The sequence below is a fragment of the Symphodus melops genome, assembly GCF_947650265.1.
Source record: "Symphodus melops genome assembly, chromosome: 1".
NCBI lineage: Eukaryota > Metazoa > Chordata > Actinopteri > Labriformes > Labridae > Symphodus > Symphodus melops.
Window position 1 is genome coordinate 36329417 of NC_136691.1, and position 26454 is coordinate 36355870.

The 26454-nt window shown below is 39.5% G+C and overlaps 1 protein-coding gene across 13 annotated transcripts in view; it reads left to right on the top strand.

The window, feature by feature from the left end:
- Positions 1–17075: 17075 nt before the first annotated feature.
- The window catches only part of rimbp2b (RIMS binding protein 2b), a 92266-nt gene continuing 82887 nt past the window's right edge, over positions 17076–26454 (top strand). For 12 of the 13 annotated variants that reach the window (XR_013779958.1, XM_079353823.1, XM_079353828.1 and 9 more), the window contains exon 1: positions 17076–17836. Coding sequence is in view for 12 of the 13 variants with exons in the window: in XM_079353823.1 (XP_079209949.1) it covers positions 17546–17836 (291 nt within the window). In the remaining variant the exon portion in view is untranslated. The remainder of the gene's footprint in view (positions 17837–26454) is intronic. The other variant, XM_079353826.1, reaches the window with a different exon arrangement.

Here is a 26454-nt window from a genome sequence, read left to right on the forward strand (position 1 = left end):
ATAACAGAATAGATTCTTGTGCTGTTTTTCTCTTAGTATCTGTTGTAGAACAACAAAAAAACGACCTGATTTACCAAGAAGCTAATTAAAGAGTAGTCTACTAAATTGCGTGTTCACTTAAAGAAATTGTATGTTTGGTTTGTGGGCATTTTAGGTTATTACAGGTTATTTACTAAGAATATTTGTGTGAATTAAATCAGGTGCAAACCTTGTGGAGGTAGTCGTAGCCCAAAATAGCACAAGCCTAAAATAGGTATTAGATGTTACAGTTAAGAGCTGGCAGCCACAAGTATATAATGCATTTGTCTTGATCTGGATAAAATATGTCAACTAGTCGAAGGATGATAATGGCAATAATGATGATACACACCTGATTTTTTTAGGACGACCTTTGCTAACCCGCCTGCCTCCCACACCCAAAAAGGAGGTCCAGCGGGGTGTTTTTTGCAATTAAATTGCGGCAGGAAGCAAAAATTGCAAAATAGTTTTTTCATGTCAAATATTTTCTTGCACACACTTTTAAGTGATTGAGTGGTATTTTAACCTCATTTACCTGACTTTGTGAAGCATATTCCTCTGCCTAACTCAGTGACGTCTCCCACTCACACACGCACGCGCACACACACACATGCACAGTCATTTTTGTGTGGCCGCGCCGGAGAAGCACTGCCAAAAACCACAGCTTTGGCGATCACGTGATCGCATTTTCTGAAATCGTGATTTCGATCGGAAAACGATACATTTTTCAGCCTTAAAAAGCAGCGACACGTGCAAGATTCTCCACAATCTCTACACCTGTTCAATCACCTGCAAAACACACAGCAAACAAAAGTGCAATTTGTGGATCTGACCACGCACTTCATTTCTCTTTGTGTGGGCTCTCAGAGTCTGTCAGGCCACAACAGGTCACATGATCCGTTGAACAAAAACAACACGTCAAATACATTTCAATCTGTGTGCGTCAATGGAGTTTCCTTTGTAAGCTCCAAAAGACGGAGGCACAAGTCCTTTTATTTCAGCCATCAGCGTCAGGTTATGTGTAATGTTAATGCTGAGGGCGGCCATGTTGAATTAACCAGCACTGATTTAAATGTTATGTTATGTTGTCATGGTGATAGAATGTCGGTGAAAAATAAAGAGATCAAAGTTTCTTCTGGAACTTGTGACATCAAAACCATTTAGAATCTTATAAATACCAGCTCTGACCAGCAGCCTCTTCAGTTCACGGATCAAGCCTGAGACGAGCAGTTCACACAGTCATTCAGAGACGAGCAGTTCACACAGTCATTCAGAGACGAACAGTTCACAGAGTCATTCAGAGACGAACAGTTCACACAGTCATTCTGAGAAACAGCATTATCGACTAGACTTGTCATCAACTAAAGAGTAGTACATCCAAGACCCTGTTTCACCTACAAACAGTCATGCAGCACTACAGATCCCAGCGCAGGGAAGCTCAAACTTCCTGTCAAAGGAGGGAAGAAGAGAGCTGGGAAAACCAGTGTGATCCCCATCCCCCATCAATTCTGGGAAAGCCAATGGACTCGCACATGGTTGCAGACCTGAGGATCGAACTTGTTCGTATGGAAACCCTTCTGAGAAAGGAGAAGTCACGACGGCTGGAGTGTGAAAAACAGAACAGGACGCTGAGAGACCAAATGAAGCACCTGAAGCTGGAGGAGAAAGACTCAAGTGACCCAAAGCTGCAAAAATCCTTCGGCAGCGGCATCAAGACCTCCACGCAAACTCTGACCTTAAACAACCAGCTGGAGGAAATGACCAGCAGGTGTCAGGAGCTGTCCTCCAAACTGGCAGCACAAGAGGCAACCAATGAGAACCTGCAGAAGGAGATGAGGGACCTCTACGTACAACAGGACACCCAGTGGTGGAGGGCTGAGATCCTCCAAATAGAACTGGAGGAGATCAGGCTTCAGCACGAGGAGAGTCTTGAGCGGTCCTCCAAACAAACAGACTGGCAGACGATCGCAGACCTGAAGATCGAACTGAATCGGACGGAAATCCATCTGAAAAGGGAGAAGGATCTGAACAGAGCCGGGTCAGGAAGAAACCTCCAGATCGTCAAGGAGATGCAGGAAGAGTTGAAGGTACAGAGAGGTAACAGGCTGGAGTGCCAAAAAGAGAACAAGACTCTGAAAGATGAAATCGAGCACCTGAAGTTCGAAATGGACTTGCGTGATTACTTCGCTAAACCCAAGAAGGAGTCAAGTCGGGCGCTGCAGAAAAAGGCGGAAGAAAAGGAGTCCCAGTGTTTGAGGATTGAGAGCTTCCAGAAAGAACTGGAGGAGATCAAGCTTCAAGCTGAGAGTATTGAGCTGTCTTCCAAACCGGCAGCAGAGGAGGACTCCCTGGTGCAGGAGACGGAGGGGATGAAGGAAGAGGTCCTGAGAGATGAGGTGTTAAAGAGCAGCTGCCTTGACCTGTCCTCTGGACTCAGAACACAGAAGGAGACAAGTCAGGCGCTGCAGAAGAAGGTGGAAGACCTCCCAAAACAAGAGGAGGCCCAACTGTTGAGGGCTGAGAGCCTCCAGAAGCAAGTGGAGGAGCTCAGACTTCAACCTGAGGAGAGCCTGGAGCTGTGCGCTAAACCTGCAGCAGAGGAGAAAAAACTGTGCGAGCAGGAGAAGATCTCTACTTGGAGGAAGATCAAGAAGGCCTTCACTCCAAGTTGTCGCCGCCAATACAAGCATCAGAAAAAAACAGATGCTGCTCCATATGTGACCACCTCAGCCTCTCCATCATCTCCCCAACCTCCAGCTGCCCCGACACACCGGCTGTAACAGGCCAAGCAGGCACAGTGGGGACATGTAGAGTCCTGACAGTCTGAAGCCGGCTGCTTTCTGCCCGTCAGGACTTGACCTGTTCACTCTGGGTCTGCGTGGGTTTTTTTCTCCGGGACACTCCGGTTCATTCCCACATATAAATTCCGACTTAATTAAAGATTTGGCACAAACTTCAATAAAAGTTTGATTAATCATTTCAAACAGTTGTGAAATAAGCATTCTGTCTATATTTTAACAGAGAACTGTCTCTAAATGCATTTTGAATAAAACAAAGTACACAATGTGATCCACAAGGTTTATACATTCACGAGTACTTTGTTCAGAAAACATCTTTGGAGCTTTGTTCAAATACTTCAAAAAACAGTGTGTGTGGACGCCTTGTGTTTATATATTTAATATACAATAATATCCTGGGGACAGAAATGTCACTCTTTTGGCGGAATGACCCTATTATCAACCTACATGGTGTCAAGTGCTCATTTTTCTGTGAAGTTCGTTTTAAATAAATTATTTGAGGTTAAAAAACGGAATTTTACATCATACATGGCGATGATTGACAGACGCAGATCTTGCGTTGCTCTCTTGGTAAATAAAATTTACATCGTGAAGTGAAGCCGAGACGCCATGGAGCTTTTCTGTTCAGTTTTTTCATCCTTTTTGAGCTGGTAAAAGCTGTTTTTTTCTGCAGTAAACTAATCTAACGGACCTGTGGACTCTAAGGGATCTTTGTAGTTTTTTCGGTAAGTAATAAAGTGTGATTCATGTCATTGCTTAAAGTGTTATGTAGCGAGCTAACATATTAGCAGTCTAAGCTAGGTTACTTATCAGGCATGATTTATCTTTTTATTTTATTTTTTAACATGAGAAAACCTAATAACTGACATGATATGCTTCTTTATATTGTTATATCGTTTATGTGTTTGGAATTGTATTTAAAACCAAGAAATCTGGACACACCACAAAAATTAGGGATCTTCTAGATGGCCTGATTTGATTTCGTTTTTTAACTATTTATCAGTATCCTTACAAATATCTGATTATTGATGATCAATAGGAGAATATGATGATACAGAACCACGTTGTTTCTACACACTGTTTCAGTGGCGTCTTCTCTGAGCTCAGTCGGCTCCTCCTCCTCCTACTTCAAAAAAACAGTGTGTTGTGGATGCCGAGCTCTTTCATCATTTCAGAAAGGCGATGTTGATTTCACGGGTGCTCTTTTCAAAATGTTATTTTATATCTTCCTACAGATTGTATCTTGTACCCAGATCGTCTATGCTCCGTGTCTGCTTGGTCTCAAATATTAAACATGCAATAAAAATTGACGGGGCAGCGTCAGCTGTCAACAAACTGTTGTCATGGAGACAGGACAGCCCTGCAGCACTTTTCTTTTCAGCGTAAAAACGCTACATGCACTCCTGAGTGCATACAAACCAGTAAGTTACTTTGGTCCGTGGTCACTAAACTTAGGGATGATGCAAGAGTTCATGGTGAAACATAGTTGAAATTTAAATTAAGTGTATTTTTAGACTGCTGTAGTAATGACGTATTTTTGTAAGCCAACCCGAAAAAATGGCGCCGGTGGTTTCTTCGAAAATTCGCCTATGGGATTTCTGCATTGGATTTTGGATCATTGCAGAAAATAAGCTCCGTGTGAAAACACACGTTTCTGATACATAGCTGTTTTGTTCAGCGGGATAATCTTTACAGATAAACATCATTTATATGAGGTTTGAAGAGTTAATGCAGCCGAGGAAGTAAAAAGCTAACGTTAAGCTCTAGCAAACTACACCGCCGTCGGTTTGTAATGACGCCACAACCGTTATGCTTCATCGATCTAATCATCAGATTTGACTAGTGAAACGTTAGCTTAATAAATTGTTTATTAACCTAATATATGCAAGAACACTGAAAAACATGACTAGAAACTGTAAGGAGGATTAGGGAGAGAGTTCCTGGCGTGATGACGTTTAATGTCTGTGACAACCACTGTAGTTTCAGTTAGCTACTCATTAGCAACCTCTGTTTAAAGTTCTCGTAAAAACTTTAAAATTCACAAGTGGGGTCTTGGCTAACGTAGTTTAGCTCGTCTAACAAAACATCAACATCTCTTCAGCTTGTGTTAACCACAGACCTTATTTCAGGCATTTAAACACAAACCCATTCAAAATCCCCATTGACTTTTAGAGGTTAGAACCACGGCGCTAAAATGCTAACTCACTTCCTGGTTTTGGGACTCAAAACTATACCAGTCTATATACATTCTCCTGTGCCACTATTGCAACACAGTTAGTAATGCAGACATGTCAGAGGGAAATTGTAAATGTTTAAAAAAATAAAATAAAATATGTACACAGAATTATGTAATAAAATATGCATAAACATTTACAAACATTACTTGCTTGTTTTTAACAGTGCAAAATTGCTTTTACATTTATAAATATAAAGCTTTAGATATTTTTATTGTTTTTTAACAGTTCAAAAATTGCTTTTAAAATGTGTATCAACATTACTTGCTTGTTTTTAAGAGGTAATGTTTGTAAATGTTTATACTTCTAAAAGCCCAAACTGTTTATAAGTCTTTATATTAATGATGCTTTCCATCCTTACACTTTTCAATCACTTTTTCTGCCATTATTAAATTATGTGAGGTTCAAACAGATCATACACGTGTGAATCAATTCAGTCCGAATAATGTCTCACCAATATGTTTGACGATTCATTACCGATCAAGGAGTGAAGGCCAAGCTTCTCCGCTCTCAACTAATTCGAGAGTCCGGCCCTCCAATCTTAGAGCCTCCGGATCAGCTTTGAATTCAGACCATAGTGACCAATTAATTAATCTAATTTCTAATTCACAATGTATATCCTACGAGTTACCTATTACCACCGTCTTTGTTACCAATATGATTGACACTGATTGACACCGTGTGGTATTTTCACGAATTTGAGTCTTCTCTGGGAAGTCTCTACGATGTCAACATACACGTCAAAAAGTTGTCATTTTGGTGTCAATCTGCCACCCTTTAACACATTTTATGAAAAACAACAAACCCTTCCCTGTGCCGTAAGGGCCGTCGCCCCTCTCTGGGTCTGATTGTCAGAATTATGCCAGTTTAGATGAAAGTCCCCGTCCTCCTTTTACAGTTAATTCCTTTAGGATTTTTCTTTATTTTGATCATTATCCCGTTTAATATGTATTTCTTACTTTAACAATTGTCCCTTGTCTGTCAACAAACACCGTTGCTTTTAAAATAGTTATAGATATAAAGATTTCAAGAAATTTTGTCTGGACAAGACAGAAGGCTGAAGATACATCCTGTTGATCTCACGCTCCATCCTCCCCCCACTCGTGAACAAGACCCCGAGAAACCTAAACTCCTCCATTTAGGGCAAGGACTCCCCACCGACCCAGAGAGGGCAAGCAACCTTTTTCTGGTCGAGAACCATGGCCTTAGATTGAGAGGATCTCGTCTACTTGGTCCTGTTGGCTTCATCGAACCTGGACCTCCTGCGCGCACTGAAGTGTGAGTTGTAATGTTATCACCCTGTGAAGAGAACAGTGTTACAAAAATCTAAAGTATTACAGGATAGGTTTTCGATCTGACCATTTCTAAGAAAGATTGCACTTAAAAACATACTGTACATTTAAATTCAGTAGACGTCGCCCCCTTCAGCACCACCATTAAACCAAAACAAACAACACTTGGCAACACCTCCGCTGCTCTGAAGTCTCTGCTCTCCTCCAGCAACACACTCACATTCACACAAAGATAAATCAATTAGAACACACTGTAATTAAGCACTATTTAGAGCAGGTGGTTAAAAAATGTCCTTTGAGCGAATAGCAATATGCCATGGTCTGCATTGTTGTGTTAGCAGGTTGATGTTAGCACACTGTTAACTGATAGCTTCACATTGAACATAAATTGACACTTAGATAAAATCTGAATAAGCAGTAAGTACGTTATTCTTATTTTCTCTAGTACTACACTAAAACAACATTACACGCAAGACCGTCCCAAGACTGCAACAGCAGTACAGCTGGTGCGTCTCACTCAGTGTTTGTGTAAAATGTTGCACTAGCTCCATTATAAATTTCTTTATTTTTTTTGGTTTCCTTTCAGCTGTCATACACATTATTTTGGCATACATATCTTAATTTGAGGAATATATAATGTGTATATATTATATTTATCTGAGACAGCTTCAAGAAGATATCCTTTATTAATCCACACACTCGCTTTGTGCTTGCTCGTGTTCTTTAGTTATGCTCAAAATTAGCTCGAATTGTCACTACCGAAACATATGATAGTGTTCAGTAGTGACCAAGTGTAAAGGTAAATTAAATCCCATAATTTCTAAATAAATGTGTTTGAAATGATGAATCTTTAAGAAACTCACTGAGTTTGTGACTTTCAATCATCTATTTATGGCAAATAAGCAATTGATAATATTTGTACAATAAATGGTCATGGATTAACATTTTTCTTCAAAAATAATTTATTGACCAAAAAGCACATGCGTTTGTAATATTCCCAACATCAGGCATGTTCTGAGTTAATATTAAGCAATGAGGTTCAGAGAATATGATAAAACACTGTAACGAAAACACTGGTCACCACCAAAACTGGGTGTTTTAAAAAAATAAAAAAATAAAAATGTTGAGTCATCAACTAAAATGTTAGGATATTGATTGCTGAATTGTATGTTCTATCTCTGTCAAAGAAGACAGCACATCTTAATGTAGGTAATGATATCCATTGGCGTTATTACAACTGGTGACATTATCAAAACAATAGGTGAAATCTGACAAATGTTTCATGGCTCGACACAGGCCTTTACTTGTAGTGTGCCTTATAAACACTCTTACCGTTATTAGGTTCTAAAGTCTCTTAGTAAACATGACATCCTCTTTTTCTTGGAGTTCGGCTTATTTAACTGTTGCACAGGTGTTAAAGGTGATATAAGAGTTGGAGTGAAGGGAGCAGCCCCGACATCCACACACTCAACAGACGGATAACCACTATCTCCCCATTTAGTCCCCTTTTCGATTGACCAACTAAAACACAAACAACAAAACTTGAGAAAGACACTGTATGCTTGTGAGGAGCCTGACTGACGGAGCTCGCCGCTGACTGCGGACTGGAGATAAGCCCACACTCGCCAGCCAGCCTTTGTCTCCATTGTCTATATGTCCACTGTGCGTTAGAGAATGAGCATCCCCGAGATGCCATTCATTCTCGTAACACTGTCGGACACAGGAGTAAGTTTAAAGAAAAGGTGGGGTTTTATTTGACCTAAAAATAGCACCAAATTTAAAAACCAAATTATAAGAACTAGCCATATGAAAGCGGTCTCTTTAAACCAAGATGATGAAATGAATTAGGGTACCTGAAATCAATGCAGAACCTTGTTCCTCCATCCTTTGGTATGATGACCACTGTGTTACACTACTCGCTCTTTAAAGCCTCGATGTCTGTTATAACCAGCATGTAATGTTTCCTGTTTCGCATCTCTCCACAGGACCAACTATGTCCATCCCAAGGCGCTAAAATGGGGTGACAATAATGGGTAGTGGTTAAAGTGGAGCTCTTGGGTTGTTTAAGCAGATGTTATTTGGCACTGAGGGCAACTTTTACAAAACTGAGCAACATCTCTATGCAGGCCAGTGGAAATGTTTTCTAATGCCTTGTTTGTGTTTGCCCAGATGGCCCCAAGGCAGGCATGATGTTTCCAGCTGCTTGGGCAACCACTAGCTGCAATGCTGACTATTGTTGACCATAGATGATGCAATTTGTAAGATACACTCATCACTTATGATGTCCAACTCGGCTTCCTGCTCCTTCTCCTGTGCCTCCTGGTAAAGAGAAACAAACTTCCTGTATACCAGTGTCTAAACACTCCCAGAGTCCAACAAGGCCCTAAGCGTGGTTCCATTTTTAATTCGAGGATGTGGTACAAAGCACATTAATGCAAGGCAATGCTGTTTTTATTTTTTTATAAAGCACATTTCAACAACAAGGCAATTCAAAGTGCTTTACACAACATCAAAAGCAGTATAAGGAAACATGAAATATTAAAATAGAAAATTGAAAAGTCACTAAAACAATTCACAATCACAGAAGAACCACTTGGACATGTGAGTACATGTATGTAGTATGGCCTTAAACTTTACGTAGATAACAAGTTAGCTTTTTTGCTAGAGGGTTTTGTTGGCCTGCTAGCTGACGGGCCCTCTCACGTGGGAGACTTACCTATACTGGTTGCTGCCCTCTGTTGGCACTGTTGGGCTGGTTTGTGGCTGTCCTTTATCGTCCTCCCTGTATTGTAGCTCCATGGTTGACACTTTTCCGTGCCGCCACAAAGAGATCGGAAGCTTCAGCGTAAAAGCCCAGTGTTGAATTAACTCCCAGAGTTGATTTCAACACGTTTTCAGGGTTTATATAGCTCCACACTTTTTAGAGTCAAATTAACACACGATTACATCAGTGTTTCATATAATTGGTTATTAAACAGCAGGCAGCCACTATATACTTATATGCAAACACTACACTTGAAAAGCTAATGTTTAGCACTTAATATTCCTCTTTAAGCCTCAAAATGATGCACTTGTTTGGATCACTGTCAGGTTGAAATTGAAGCTCCCATGGTCTCACCCTCCATGTGTTGATAAACTTTAAACTGTATTTCCTATTTCATTAGGTTTCTGACAATGGCCTCAGTGATTCCCCTTTTTCAGTCCACCCATTTTCTGAGAGACAAAAAGGACACACATGGACGGTGCAGTGATCAACTCCAACACTAAACATTTAATTCAGAGTGAGTTGAAACCGTTGAAACAGTCCTTCTCAAATAGGGGGGCCTGGCAAACTGTCAGGGAACTTTTGTTGAAGTTTCGAGAAGTTTATGAAAGGAGAGAAAAGAAAAACGGAGGTGAGTCAAGAAAAGCAAGTGACGATAACTGGCGTAATCCTAATGAAACCAGGAAATACAACATCATTTTGATAGTCATGTAATTGCATGGTCCGAAAATAACACCCGCCATGCACACAAATGCAGGTAGATTTTCCGTTTGATGAGTATTTCAGCGGGCTATCTGCCACAAAGCGGGTAATTTACCTACAAATCATAAAAACTATGCTATTGGTATTTAGCGCATTTTATGTAGCTGCAGCTATACTCCTCTTTCTGCTGCCACGGAGCATACAGGGTCTAAGACACACCAACATTAATTTCAGCGCAAACACGCACGCACACACACGTGCGACATGGTGCACCCCTTTTATCTTTTAGTAATTGATACACTACTGATACACATGAGCAGAGATGGCAATACATGGTCAAATGGTCGGTACGACTTTTTACCATTCACTCTCATCTTGTCTGCAGCTGATAGTGCACGCTAAATGCACACACTAATAATGAGCAGGCTTATTATATTAAGTGTCTAATATTGTCAAAGATAAATTCATTGTGGAATTAAAATGTATTATTCTCAAATGGATGGGTCTGGGAACTACCAATTCAAAAAATAAAGGCCAGCAAATATATTTCTTAAATTTTCTGCTCTTATAAAATGATTGAATCTGTTATATAAATCTGTGATCGATTCAACAGAACATAATGTTTTCTCTATCAAATGTACTCTAACAGATGTGTATGTGACACAAACACGCAATTTGTTATTTCGGCCAGTAAAAAAATATGTTTGACTGGTGAATTTTTTTAATCTACCCGCCACTTTGGCCGGTGAGTCAAAAAGGACCCTGGGTTATTGGATGCAGAATTCTGGTGCCAGAAATGTATACAGTGGTTTGTACAGATAAATAAATAAATACATATTATGTGATAGTTAATAGTATTTCAATTCAGGGAGGGCATAAAACAATTTGTGTCCCCTCGGGGTGGTATTACAGAAAAGAATTGAGAACCACTAAGTTAAAACAACACATATGGAGTCACCTCTGAAATGTTTAAACCTTAAATTTCGACTCTCCAATTTTTGCTGTGCATGCTTAAAGGTGAACACACAGTTCCTTCTTAAAACATCTTATACAAACTAAAATATGCTCATTTTACAGACAATAATGGATTATATTTCATGTCAGGTTGAGTTGCAGCTTCATCAGCTTTTGAGACTAAGCAGCATCAGAATAATAAACTATGTATATTAAGCACGTAGGGAGGACTGTTACAATAGGCTTCACTTCTATACTTCACTTATAATAGTTCTATTAATTTATAATAATTAATCGCTCCAAGCTTAGGCTGTCTTTATCTCTTTGAGTCTTAATGTTTATACTGTACCTATTTAAGAATATTGTTTACATTATTATAATAAGATGTGCAAGCTTGTCATCTAGTTAAATGAGTGTTTTGTATCGCTGTATGAAGGTCTTCTTAACTTTGAAGATTAGAGAAGCTGTTTACATAAACTGTAAAGGTTTGGTTTAGTTTCCCTCTCTCTGCTTTGACCTCTTTGTGGTAAATTACCGGGTTGACGAGTTTCGGTCCTCTCACCATTCGGATGTATTCATTTGAACCTAAATACAACTAAAACTGCAAAGTAATATTTTTACACCATGTCAATCTAAGCCTCACTCATAAATTACTTGTAAAAATCAATACCAAGACAAGCTAGTGCTACTGAGGATCTGTATCAAACATCCTCTGCAAATGTCAATGAAATATTAAAAAAATATAGTAAGATCTCAATAAAACCTACCCTCTAATTTGTAGTTTGAAAATCCAGTACATGTTGATGAAGCAGATCTTGTTGATGTCCTCCATATTGTGCTTCCTTCTCTGAAAACGGCTATTCAAATGATCCTCCAAAGATTCTCCACTGGCTTTGGGTATTTTAATAAAGAAACTAACTATGAAAAATAAGCAGTAGCATATTTTTAGAAAGAAAAGACAAACAACCTAACAACCTAAGTAAAGCATCCCACGATGCATTGCTAACTACAGTTCTTAACTGTTTTAGATCAAAACAGTATTTTAGTGTTGAATATTGGTTGTAGATTAACAGTAATTGCTTACAATGTAACTTTCAAAATAAAGCTTATTATTTTGTTAGTGCAAATACTCGTGATATCGTTCTGATATCGTGGCACAATACCATCACACTATAGCCTACATTAATATAACATGCATAATTTACCTCAATTGTGTCTCTGTCTCTCTGTATTACTTTGCTTGCTAATTTCGTTTTGTAATGTAGCATCATAGACTGTAAATATTACATGCAACATACACCCACAGGTTGTCAGTACAGTATAAAATAACTCTCCTTACTTTTGTCACCCGAACAAAATTGTTGAGTTAAATCATTCGCACTTTGTTTAAGTCGTGACCAGACGATAACTGCTGAATTCAAAAGCAGAAAATGGCGTAAAACAACAGGAAGTGCTTGTCAACTAAAAACTGGCTAATTCTATTAAGTTGGATTCATTTCATTAAAATTCTCTTAATTTAGAGTTACATAAACGTAAAGATTATATTTAATGCAACCAAAATAAGCAGATACTATCTTAAATATTTTTGTTTGAAAGTTACTTAAATAATTGCCACAAAATCAACGATGCATTTATACTAAATACATTTGATCAGATATATTAAGTCAAATGTACATGACTACAGAATCATCACTCGGAAAATAGCACACCAGACAACTGGCTCACGCTGATCAGACATTAGTGCCTTTGCAAAAGGAGCGCACAGGAGAGACGTGTAACCCTAGAAAAAGGAAATGCCCAGTTCAAAATGTAATGTTGGCGAGAAGAGGGAAATAGGAAGACATAAATGTCAATTTTGCAATTCTTTAGAATGCAGAGGCTGTGAATGTTCTGTTCTATTAGTTTCATCATGTTGTTTCTGTTTATTAAAAATTATTGAAGCAAAATAAAAATTCATGTCATTGAAACATTAAATGTGGCGGAACAAAATCGATCTTTACGCCTCTTCTTATTGTGCCTATGTCTGTCGTGCGTAACATTGCGCTCCTGGATTACCACCTTCCTTTCAAAGGTGTTAAATTCAGACACCGTCACAATCACTGCAATTTTTGCATGGCTTGGTAAATCACTGTGTACTAACCAGTACCAGTATTTTGTACGCTGGGGCAGAAACGCCCCATATTGCATATTCATTAAGGCAAATCGACAATACGTTTTGTTTCGCTCATATGAAAGGCGCAATCCTCCCTGCACGCTATTAGCACATCAGATAACATGTTGTGGTGGTATCAAGTTTGCACACGTTTTAAGACACACAATCGTTTAGTAAATCAGGCCCTTAATGTGATTTTTAATATCAGCTGTTACTGTTTCTTCATCTACTTAAGCTTTTCTTATCTCCCCCTCCAGACGTTACTGTCTCCTTAATCTGCTCTGGTTCATTGCCAACGTACATCTTTTTTTTTTTTTTTTTTTACAATAGCCTCTGATCAGCCATCCGTTCCATCAATATACAGATGTGTGATGTGATAGAATATTCGGCCTTTTTCTGCTTATAATCAAAGTGTTTACTGCAATAAAGTTTCATCACCCGATCCAAAGGAAAGGTTTGATATTTACAGTTTGAATGATGTTCGCTTACATTTATATTATACCAGTTATTTTATCATGTTTTATTCCAGGTTTGTGTGTGTTAATAAAATTGCCATACTTTTCAGTAAGGTGTTTGTGTGAAGAGGGATTGCAGAAGTGAATGCACATTCCAACATGTGTTTTTGGCCCTTTAAACTGAATCACTCACCAACTCAAACATAGGTTTAGTTTAAGGCCCTGAACAGTTAATTACTCATCCACTTTTATATAGGTTGAGTGAGTCTTGATTCTTAATTACCTAAATTGTCTTCTCCTTAAAAGGAATTGGTTACTAGACTAGATGTCTTTCTTGTGATAAGAAACAGGCCAGGCAGGATGTGTCTTCCCCTACAGATGGTGAAAGGATTCGGGAGTAGATGCACCAATGAGAGAAGGGGAACCACTCATCCGAAGACGCATAATTTGGAAGTTGCCCCAATCGGAGGAAGGAAACCGCACATTCTTGAATGCATTATTTGGTTAGATATTCTCTGTCTAGTGTATAAAAGGGTTCAGGGAAAGATAGTCGGGGCTCAGACTTCGTGAACTGATCCAGCATCTGTCTGTTGTCAGGGACGCGTAGTGTTGAACCCAGAGACTCTGTAACTTCTATTCTTGATTCATCGGGTTAATAAACTCTGTTAACCTGAAAGAGACGCCTCCAGTCATTCCTCTCATCCCATCAAAAGAATGCGCAGAGAGATTTGAGGTAATTATTTAGAGGAGTCAGATTTCTATTAACAACATTTAGGAAAAGGATGAAATAGCAACTTTTATCCTTCAGATGTCAAGCTAATAGATTTAGAAGTGGTAGGCTTACGATAACTTTTCAGGTTTCCTTATCAGAAATAGTATTACCTTCTTCCAGCTTAAAACTATCCCTTCCCATTATTTATTAAATAACAATAGCTTTTTTTTCCCACAATCAAACATTTCAACATGATGTAACATATTTCATAATTCCCCAGTGTAGTTGTCCCACTTACAGCTAATGCCTTGTTTTCTCCTCCCTGCATGCAAAATGTCAGGACATGAGGAACACAAATGTTGCTGTTCTGTTCTTTTTATTCTACCTGGTGGCTCCATGTTTTCAGATTAAGTTCACTTTTGCTGCATCTGTAAACTATTCCTTGAACAAATCATTAGGACTGTGTGGCTTATGTTAACTTCATTTCCATAACTCAACACAAGGTTACTTTAACCCTCACTTCAGCCAGTCTTATTATGAGGGCCCCTTTGATCATTTAAATAAAAGCTTTTTGGTATGACATTATGTACAGTATTGAATTAGAAACATAGAGCTTGTTCTCATGAGTAGTATTTAACTGGGGAAGTTTTTTTAGTCATAAATGCACATATTTTAAGACAAAACCTTGTGAGTTAAAACTAGTCCTTTACTTGTTAAAGTCCTTAATTTTCACTGTTGAATTTAACTTCATTTGACTTGATTTTCTTTTCCCCTGTTTTCTGTTGAACTGATCAACTCTAATTTTATTTTAACGACTCTCCTTTAATAGACCTAGGCTAAGCCTATTTGTTGCGGTCCTTACTATACACCTTGATTGAAACCTCCTTCAAAGTGCCTTGTTTGCCTGTACCTGTTCAATAAGACTTTTTTTAAATATATATCTTTCCCCTCTCATTTCTGGGTTCACCTGTTCGGTTGTACTCTACCTGTTGGGTATTATTGTAGAGATAAGCAGAATAGCACATAGCCATTGGACAGTACTGTCACCTGTGTGCATGCGTGGTTACAAACAAACGGAGCGGGGACTGACACATGTAGTGTAAAATACGTATATTATGTCAATATGTGGACTGCTCTGCAGCTTTATGTACAGCTCTACCAGACCAGAGGTCGAGAAATTGTTGCTCCGCGGAACTGGAGAATGAGAAAAGTGTTACAAAGGCCTGCAGCAGTTATTTATCGTCATAGAAGCAGAGTAGAAATGTCACCATGGAGACCAGACGTGAGACGCAGTAGTCAGCTCAGGGCTAACGATAGCTAGCTAAGGGCAGTGTGTCAACATATTTGAATATTTATTTTCGTCCATAAAATTGATACTCACACACACTCACACACACACATTTTTGACAAATGTTTTTAAAATATTACATTTTGTTGAGTGACAGGCTGGTGGCCTGATCACAGGTCTGCTGGACCTCTGCTGTTTTATCTCAGCCACAACCATTACATCTACTTTTCATAGCAGCTTAATGGCTTAAGCAGACGTTAATCCACAGCGGGAAATTCTGATAAGGGAAATCGTCCTTTTATTGTCCATTATGGTTGTATGGCTTTCATATAGCTAAGGGCAGCATCCTGAGGTTGTGAATACTAATCAGAAACATTCAACAGTAATGTATGTGCGACATAGCAAAAAACATACATTGTGTTAAAGCCATCAAACAAATTTGTACAATTACACATTCAGAGCACAGTAGGTGTTAAGATACTGCTTTTTGATAGATAGATAGATAGATAGATAGATAGATAGATAGATAGATAGATAGATAGATAGATAGATACTTGATTGATCCCGAGGGAAATTCAAATTTTGTAAGTGTAAATAGTATAGTGTACATTTGACCACACATCTTCACTGAGTGATAGTTACTGTAATGCACAGTAACACCTTCTTCTACTGATAGATCCATACATCCATTTATTTAACCACAAAGTCTTGATTTAAGAGAAATGGATGTGGTGGTGAACACCTGACCTGTTGCTTATAGGCTATGCTTCATAGCCCACTGGTTCTGCTCCTTTCTAGATCCTTTCCTGTGTTGCACTACTCTGATGTACGTCACTTGGAATAAAGGTGTCTGCTAAATGACTTGTTGACACAAGCAGCACAGACTATCATTTGAAAAAAAAAATACTTGAAAGGGATGTCTACTAAATAGAGCAACATATTAATATGATATCCACCTGATTTTTGGATTAAACTTGATAATAGTGAACATTGTCCTGGTGTTTAAGTAGTAATATATCTAATTTGAAGAAGATTAGGTGACATTTCCTCACAGCCATAAACAGGCATGGAGATAGTTTGTCAGTTTCTTCGTGTTTTATTTTTATATTTTATTAGTTATATTTACCCACTACCCATTTTTCTGAGTGAATACTTATGAGTACTTATCTCAGAGAGTTACCTTTAGAGCTACAGCTACTCTTAATAGCTTTTTGGCTTCTTTACCATCTCTCAACATTTCCACGTTAATTTCTCTCAACATAGAAAAGTAACACACCGATTGGAGGCAAATATGTTGCTCAAACCCAAAAGACTAACACTGCTGGATAATTGGTAAGTAGAATCAATCCCAACGGAATACATGTCCACCTCTGAGAAGACAGTTCACCTTATTGCAGTCTCACAAGGTTATAAAGTAAGATTAAAATTATTTAGACTAAAAGGAACTTTTAATGTGAAATACATTTCTCATTTTAAAACTATAGGGGTTAAATGCATATTGCAATTGCAGGCTTCTGTTGAAGGGAAATCCCTTTAGCTATTGGTCTCTTTTACTGTTATTTTAGAGCACTCTGTTCACGATGACCCAGCATAAACTGTACTTTAATGGATGACCGAATCTGTGGATGTTGGAAATGCCATCTCATTTGTGCAAACCCCCCCCCCCCCCCCCCCCCCAAAAAAAAAAAACAACGACACACAAAAAGAGTATGTTGTTGTGGTTTAGTTTTCTTTCGATCCCAGAAATCCTGTGAATCTCATTTTTGTGGATCAGCAAAACTTGAATTAAAAGGCTCAAGTCCAAATGTATCATGATGAGTTTGAAAGATTTTAGAGTTCTAAAACACAAAAAGGCGATGTATGTCCAAATTTCTGCACTCTTAAAACTGAACTTTTATTATGCAAGTCAAAAAAACACACTGCACAAAATGTTAAGAATGCCATGTGTTTAGGAAACAATATATACCTATATTTTATCATACAGTACACCTCCTACAAGCAGCTGTTTCCTGATTTTTTTTTTCTCCTTCAATGACTAAAAGGTCATTTTGGGTGGTTTTATGGATTTCCAGTGGCAGCTGCGCTGTTTTTCCTGTCTGCACTGACAGTAATCCAACATCCATTATTATGTAACGCTGCTGGATACAGATATTTATAATCTGAACATGCTGGAGTTATGACATCACCCAGCACTGATGACCATGACAAGCGTTTGGGGAAGCATGCAAACCGAGTTGTCATGGTAGGTTATTGCTTGCACCAAACAGGAAATGTATCACTAAGATGTAATGCGATTGACGCGTGGCTTAACTCGATATCCGTTTTCGTGTACCAGGGGACAATGGGTTGTCAAAAGACTTGCAAGGTGGAGAGACTCCTGAAGCAGCCTCAGAAGGAAGTGGTGTGGAGCCAGAAACAAAGGTTAGCCACAGCGAAGAAGAACAGCCGGATGAGGGACACGGATAAGGTGAGCGTGATGTGGCTTCCTGCCTTTTCTTTTTTTGTAGTGCTTTCTATGAATAAGCTTTGAATCAGCCTTGTGTAGACACTACAAGGATAAGCACTTGTTGATGCCTGCAGCCACAATGTGACCTTTCTCTGGACTCCTCAGCCAAGGCTCTTTACTGTCAGGGATGCTTATTATTAACAGACCTAACCATATGAGGCACTGGCTGATTGTATTTTCATCGCTCTCGCAGATGATTTAGCCACAAAACAAGCAAGACATCATAATGTTTTATTATTAGTTCTGTCTGCTTGTTTATGAAGAGATTACCAGGCATGCCATTATGTCATATGCATTTAAGTAAATAAAGCAACAAATATACAGTGACAACACATTAATTGCTACTGGCTGTTTTGCAATCTGCTTCTACAGCAGTGTCCAGTCCCGCCATGACGTGTATTTTTATATTTCTATCAAACAGTCTCATTTATTATTTTTTTTACGACAACTTAGTTGATTATAGTGTAACTTTTTAAAGATTATAATATCATAATAAATTCAATCACAGGGATTTAAAGGAACAAAACATAACAGATAATAAATTAAGAGTTACGTGTAGAAACAGACATCAAACTACTAGTCGTGCATTCATCGAGACGACTAAGAGAAGATGTAAGTAAACAATTGATTTGAATCTGTTATACGTGCTTCAACAGGGCAGACATCAGGTTGTACAAAATACAATGCAGTAATTTTCCAGATGCACAAAATGCATCTGAGTTGGTAAATAGCCTGAGTAGCTTACATGAGTGCCCATGTGCAGATTAACGTTTAGTCTGTCATTACAGGATGGTTTGAGTTTGGATATTGTCAGTGCGTGACTATTTCAGAACCTTGTTAATGGATGTGGTGGCTTTTAGAAGGGAACACTGTAAACCCATGTAAGCTGGTTGAACTTCAAAATGGAAGATCGCCTGCTGCATTAAAAATGTGAGTCAACCAAACGTAACTAGTTTGAAGCCATCTTGAGTGTTGGGAACGTAAAACGTACTGAGTTAGATTGCAGAACATGAGAAAAGTATTCAAATAAAATGAAGATAACAAGTTCTGTCACATGGGAAAAATAATGACACATTTGCTTTTCATTAGCATCAGTTTCAAGAGTTGATTTTTTTTATTTGATTTGAATAAGTCAAAGCTGCTGCAGCGACTAAATTGAACAAATAAAAAAAATAGATACAGTATGTTTGAAAAAAGTGAATCTGGGAAATGACCATAATAATAAAAATAATAATAATGGAAATTAACTAACTGTGGACTATTTACATCTATATATGTACACATACATATATATACACACACAAATATATTTATTGTTTTGCATCAAAGAACACAAAAGTGGAGGGATGACATGTGTCAGGTCACTCAACTGACATCACTCTCCCTGTACTATGACTATTGGGCATGCACACATCGCAGTGACATGGTAAAATCATATATCATTCAGCTCTAGTCTTCCTCATCTTTAAGTTGTTGGATCAAAGATATTTTTGGAACAGTGTCCTATCAGTGGACCATATTACCACTCCACATAATATAGTGCAGCCTGACAAATTACAGCAGGTGGATTCTTCTGCATAAGGGACTGTAGAGGAGTCAGTGTTGCTGAGTCAGAGGCATGCAAAGATAGAGGACTGTGTGCGTTTTCACAGACAGCCTGTTTGCTACCTTAGACAATTCTCCATCCACAGGCCTTGCTCAAAGATAGTTTTAAAAGCTGTATTAGACTGGACTGCCATTTAAAAAAAAGTTCTCAGTGAAGGCTGATTATGGAGCGCATCTGAGTAGTTTACTCTAAAGGTACAAAGTAGGATGCAGGTAAGGACCTGCTGTAAGAAACTAAGTGTAACTTTAGACCGTGCAACTGGACTGTAGCCATCAAAGGTATCATCTGTGCCATGCTTTGTAAAATGTAATAATACTCTTATAATATTCATTTAAAACATGTAGAATAACATTAAGACTAAATAACATAACATTATTTTCATAATCTGTGAGACAGACTTCTTCCTGTTCATGCCACCATCATGCAAATCATATGATTTATATTTATTTTCTTGAATAAATCTTTTCCCGCTGCATCGGTAATTATCTCCAAATCATCTGTGTTGTTGCTCTGGATTCCTGTTTATACTCTGCCTCTCATCATAGACGATGTCTTAGCTCTCCGCTATTTTATTGTTTTCACCTCACGCATCCTTTTTTTAATCTGCAGAGGCTTTCACAATAGAGAATGTCAAAACAGTTGTTCACACCTCCAAATGTGTCTCAGCGAGCTGATGTTAAGGCAGGCCTGCAGCTCCAGGTCTGCCTTCTGACGTCCTTTGACAGCTGTCTGAACAGGTTGCGTTCCCCCTGACATTACCAGGTAGGTAAGTGTCCTCTGAATCATTATTTAAGAAATAAGCCAACACGCAACCAGCAGAACCAGCTAGCTGGTGCATCTTACATAGCTCTGTCCTCCCTAGTTAAAAGTCAGAAAATGCCTTGATCCCACTTAGCTCAGGCATAATTTACAGCTTGACATTAACAGTTAATGATTTTATTAAAATGTTCTGTCAGTCTAAACTTTAGAGGGGAAATAGAAAAACACATTCGACCTAGAAAGACACATTCAAATTGGACAACTGAAGGTCACTCATTTATATTTTATAGAATATATTTTTGAACACGGTTTCCTCCTTCCTTTTTGCAAGGATGAAATATGTGGAATTTTGTCCTGCTAATGAGTTTAGTAAAATGTCCTCATAGAAAGCTGCTCAAGAGAGCAGTTTCTCATAGCAGCTGATGAAAACATCAGGTGTGCTTTCTGCTTATTGTCAGAACTCAGCACCTCCCCCTTTTGTGTTTACACACCAGGTAGAAGACATGGGCGGGAACATTTGACATCAATCCTGTGTGAGGTTGTGGTGCCTTGAGTGTTAAACAGCCGCTGTGCAATCTAAGCTCTCAATTGGGATTGCAGAGGTGGTCCCGCTGGAGGGGGGAGGGACAGCTCTTAATAGAGGTAAGGAGCTGCTGTGGTTGCTAGGCATCCAACGCTGAGGAGAGCATATCTGTTTTGGGCCCTGGACCTCCCCTCTGCTTTTCCCCACAACAGAGTGCAGCACCACTGTCAGCCACAGAGGGCAGCCATACTGCTCATGCTGTGCAGTTTTCCTTCACATCTCCCTGTAGTGAAAAAAACAAAACAGGATGGCCCAAATAATCCCCTTTAATACCCTTCTGCACTTGATTTCCTGACCTGTGATTGGATGGTAATTCTGTTTGCCGCTGTCTGTGATAGCTGATTGGTCTGGACCACCGTGCAGTGAGTGAGGGTTTGTCAAGCGGAGCCTCCAGGGAGCCTCTTTGGCATAATGACCCATGACTAGGCGAGGCAGAGTCCCTGTATCGGCTATGCAAAAAAAGAGCTGATAAACACTGCAAGGAGACTGAGAGCACAGACCAAGGGAGGACGCCAAAGAACCTCACATGACCTTGCCAGCTTCAATCATGGCTGCTCATCAGAGGTGGTTAGGTGGGCAGACGGGACGATGGAGCACGTGGCTGGAAGGGTTTTCTGACAGGATTGCCTATGACTGCTGTGAATAAGAAAAAGAATGACCAATTCTGATTAAGGAAGACGAAAGGCATCCTGAAGAGGGAGCGCTGCTCAGTGCTGCTGCGCACTGCACTGCCTCTGCACCCCTGCGTGCCTGTCTCTGTGTGACTAAGCGTGTGTGTGTGTATGTGTGTGAGCAAGAGACAGAGCGAGAGAGAGGGAAAGGGAAAGGGGGCGTGTAGATGTGTGTGCTCTGCTGCACAGCCAAGGTAGTGTGAGCTGAGTGATGCTCGCTGGCCGTCTCTCTCTCTCTCTCTCTCTCTCTCTCTCTCTCTCTCTCTCTCTCCCTCTCTCTCTCTCTCTCTCTCTCCTCTGCACTGCCTAGCTGTGCCTCTTTCGAGCATTGATGAACCATTTTATGCTACAGAGCTGCCGTAGCCATCGTCCTGGTCCAGCTGCCGGCTGCTTCTCTGCTCTTTCAACACATTAGGAAACATCTGCTAATGCATCGTTCCTAAAAATTGCTGCTAAGGTACTGTAACGTCCACTCTCTGCTGTCAAGCCTTGTGTGTGTTTTTTTTGAGCCCGGGCTTGTTGTGCTGCCTCTGCTGCAAGATCCCAGGCTGCTGCTGCTGCTGCTGCTGCTGCTGCTCCTACTGCTGGAGGGATAGGGATAATCTTAACATGTCTTAGGGTCTTACTGCTATGATAACTGCAATGTACTCTTTGGTTTACTATAGCTCCTCACTTTTGCATACATTTCTTCACAGAAGGATCATACTGTTTAGAGTTCCTGTGCAGAAGTGCAGAATAGACAGCACTTTGAAGAGTCAGAGGACATTGCACATCATTAGCACGCCGTAAGGATTCACTGTCTGTATTATTTTGTTGTTTAAGTTTCTTGGCCTCAATGAAAACATGCTGCAGTGTTTTTGACTTATTTCTGGACAACAGGAGAAGAGTGTTTATTGGCTATGGCTGTTGTATCCTAATTTCTGGGGGGGGTGTTTATTCTGGTTGTCGCCAGCATGCCTGCCAGAAGATGCTTTCGATGGAGTCCATCTCCTTGCATAGGAGATATGTTGTTTTAAAAAAAATTAATTTAAGAGAAATCATCAGCGGAAAGAAGTTGTGTGAAGGACTTGGTCACATATATTCTGATTGGTAGACAGCAGTCATTTTGATGTTCATCAAACTGCTTGAATGGACTGTGTAAAGCGATTGTGCTGTTTATCCATCAGCGTTTTGTACCAGTGAGGACTGTTTGCATCTCAAAGCTGTGAAGACAGCAGCTGATTCTGGGTGGTTGGTCTTTTCTTTTTTTTGTAAACACAAAAAAGGTGTCCATTTGTGTGTGTGTGTGTGTGTGTGTGTGGTGGGGGTGTGGGGGGTGGGGGGGTGTGTGTTTATGAGTAGACAGAGCTGTAGAGGACATAAACAGATCTGTAAAGACTGTCATTTTTCTTTTCTGTATGTTGTGTCATCAGTTTGCAGTCAGACCGTATCCTATAGGTGGCAGTCATGAGAGCAGACAAATAAAGAGTGAAGGTTGAACTATGCAGAAATATATAGTCTCTGTGCACAGGTACAGATGTTTTGCTGCCTCCCAAGGTCACTCATTTAAAGAGCTTTCATAATTAAGGCTGTCAGTCTGGACTCACACCTCAGGTATGAGAGAGCATTCTGTCCACACACTCCCATTCATGCTGTGGCTCCTCCTGCCCACCTTGACAAGCAGGCATGGCCATTTATCATTTTGCTGGTTATCCCTGAGGTGCCCGCAAGCGACTTTTATCTTCACTATGCACAGGAGAGGGATATTCATATTTCTTAACTAAATTTGTTTTGCTCTGCAATGAGTTAATTACAAGAGAGGAGGTTGGAGGGTGGCAGTGGTTGCTGTGGGGGAGCTCAGGAGGGAGGAGGAGTACTGCTGAGCATTTCTTAAACCCAGCCTCAGGTCATATAATATTTGCATAAAATTCTTAGTATTTATTTCCTCATTTTGAATGGATAGTGTCTGCTGCAGATGGAGTTCAAACTCTTGGTTTGCAATAATAGAGAACTACACTAGATTTAAATGAAGAATTCTTTTTCTTTCTTTTTTTTGTACAATAATGAACAGTTAATGAGTGAGACATTTAAATCTGCATTAATGATTTAAATGTTGCTTCGGGAAGCAGACAACACCTACTGTAAATGTAACACCTTTAAGATAGCACATCAACAAACACATCTAGTTTGGACACCCATCAGACACAGAGCAACATTAGCATTCAAAGAATCGGCCCATGTCCACCACACATACACTCCTGATACTGTAGTTCCTCGTGAAATCATTTGGTTCTCAAGTGACTGTAGAAATAAAGCTAAGAGCGACCTAAACAGTGAGGGCTTTTCTTTTAAACAAGAGCATGAGAGTCCAAAATGCTCATAAAGAAATTAGATTTCAGAAATAATCCACATATTCAGTTGGCGATCTGTAAAAATGACATTTCTAATGAGAGCAGCATTAAAGTTGAAAAATACACGCTCATTCCAGTCTTTATACTGTGTTTCTCAATTACCTAAAAATGTCTGTAATGAGATACAATCATGAACAAAGTATAGCTGGTATTGACGTTTCGCAGAATATTTCATCAGTTTCATTTTTAAGCTGATCTATGTACTGAATGTCTAAATGAACATGACCAATACTAAAGGCCACATCATGCAGCATGTGCATAATTTGGAACCCTTTTAGCACAATGCAGATGGTGCCCACAGCTAGCACTGTGGACCCAAGTGTTTATACGATTTTTTGGGCAACCAATTTGAAATCCATATAAATAATGCATCATCAGTAAATCCCCATGTGTTGTGTGTTCATTACGGAGGATATGCTGAATTAGTACTGTCGGTGTAAAGCAATGTTTCCAAACGCTTACTTTTGTGACACCAAAGTACAAGGAGTACTGAGGCAATGAACATGGCTGCTCAGCTGAGGATGTAGCAGTGTGAGAGGAGCATGGCTCAGCATGCTCCTCAGTGACTGAAGCTACACTGTAGTAACAGCTGGATCGTACTCTTGGCGCCTGGATGTGGCCTGGATAAAGCACGTGACCCCGCGCCACAGTGTGAGGCATTAGTGATATGAACAGCAGGGTCCATGGCCGTTGTTACATAACTCCATCTTCACTGGGAAAGCTCTGTAAGGATGGCTCTGGGAGGCTCGGTGACAGCAGAGTGAAAGTGCATTATCATTGTCAGCAGCTGCATCACTCGCTCTGATTGTTAAACTGTCCCGTGCATGACAAAGCAAGCATACATGTGTCTCTGATGTGTGCTCAGGGTATTCTCATGTGAGGGCCGATTTATGTAAATGTTTTGTGCTTTAAGCCTCTGGACTTGATCCGTTTAAAACACATGTTCAGTGAATTTGTGCTCTGTCCATATATGTATGTATATGTGCTTGCATGTGTCTGAACACCGTTTGTATCTTAATAGATGAGCATGTGTATGATTACAGCACATGTTCCTGTTAAAGCCATCGCCACTGCAGCTCAAATGTAATGTAAGAAGAAATATGGCGAGTCAGCCATTGCTATATCTGCGGCTTGACCATTGTGGTGTTGTTCAGATGGCCGAGAGTGTTGTCTGCTGACTGTAGCTGAGTTCAGAATCAGAATCGTTTTTTTATTGCCAAGTACCTTTATATATATAAGGAATTTGTCTTATTGTATTGGTGTGAAAGAAAAAAGGCTAAAATAACAAGTAGTTAAATAAAATAAAATATGGGAAGCAATCACTAATTTTTAAAAAATAATTAAAAATGTCAAATAAGGTCAGAGGAGAGTGGCTAGTAATCGCCCTAGGGATCTGGCTGCATTCATGATTGATTGCTTCTAGGGTTGATCAGGGCTGTCCACCCAATCAGATGAAAAACACTGATCAGGTGTAAACAGTATGAGATTAGAGACCCTGGAACTTAGCTGAGGTGGATCTAGGGCTGGGCGGTTGAAAAATCTTTATTTGGGTTTGCGAAAAAATGATAAGAAACTACACAACGGATCGCTCAGAAGAAATAAGTGTTTTTTTTCTTTATGCCAAGTAAATGCAGAATTAGCCCCCACATAGCACTGTTGTAGTTGTAATTGAATTGAGTGAATGTATTCTGCAAAGCGTTTAAGCTTTTCTTCTGGTTTTTATCCCCGGTCTGTATGCAGAGTAGTAATAGAGGGTTTCGGCTGTGGTTAAACAACTGAGTTCCTACAAACATGCTGAGCTAATGTGAGCATCAGCTAGGTTCACAAACCCTTGGGGAAATTTTGTTTTTCGGCCGAAGACTGTTCAACAACAACTTTTTTTTAATTTTATTTTTTTACTGAAACTGTTAAATTCTGTCTTTTAACCAGCTTTCTTGTTTTGGACTGAAAAACAGGTTTAACTGTGTTTTTTTTTTTTTTGACACGACAACAACAAGACAAAACCTACAGCCCATTGAGGAAGACTATGACAGAGTTCTGCTGCTCTCTCTGAACTGTTGGTTTGTGTTTGTGTTCAGTTTAGGAAGGTGAAGGGCTGTGTGGTCCTGTTCTGAAAGGTTGACATTTATGCATGAGGGCGGCTGCTGAGGGTGATTACGTGGATCTTGCCAAAATCCAGAGGCAGTGATGATTATTTTTAAGGATTTGCTTTGTAATAAAAAAGCTTATCCTGCAGGTTCAATCCCTGTCTCTGTCTCTGCCTTTCTGCTTACATGTTTAGCTTAGTGTGACTGCTACGTCATCAATGTATTAGGCCTTTCTTTCAATACCAAAAAGTGTTCAGTTTTCTTTGGCACAAGTTAATTCAACTAAATGATATGTTAAACAGATAATAGTACAGAGTGATATGAGCACTGATTTGTTTGATCGGCTTTCAAATGACAGCAGGAGGTAGCAAGGCGGGATCCGACTCTATTGGTAGGAATGACCTTTTTTGTTTGAGCTCTTGGCTGATTTTATTGTAGTATTTTATAATGTTTTATATTTTTGTTATGTTGCCTGATTTCTTA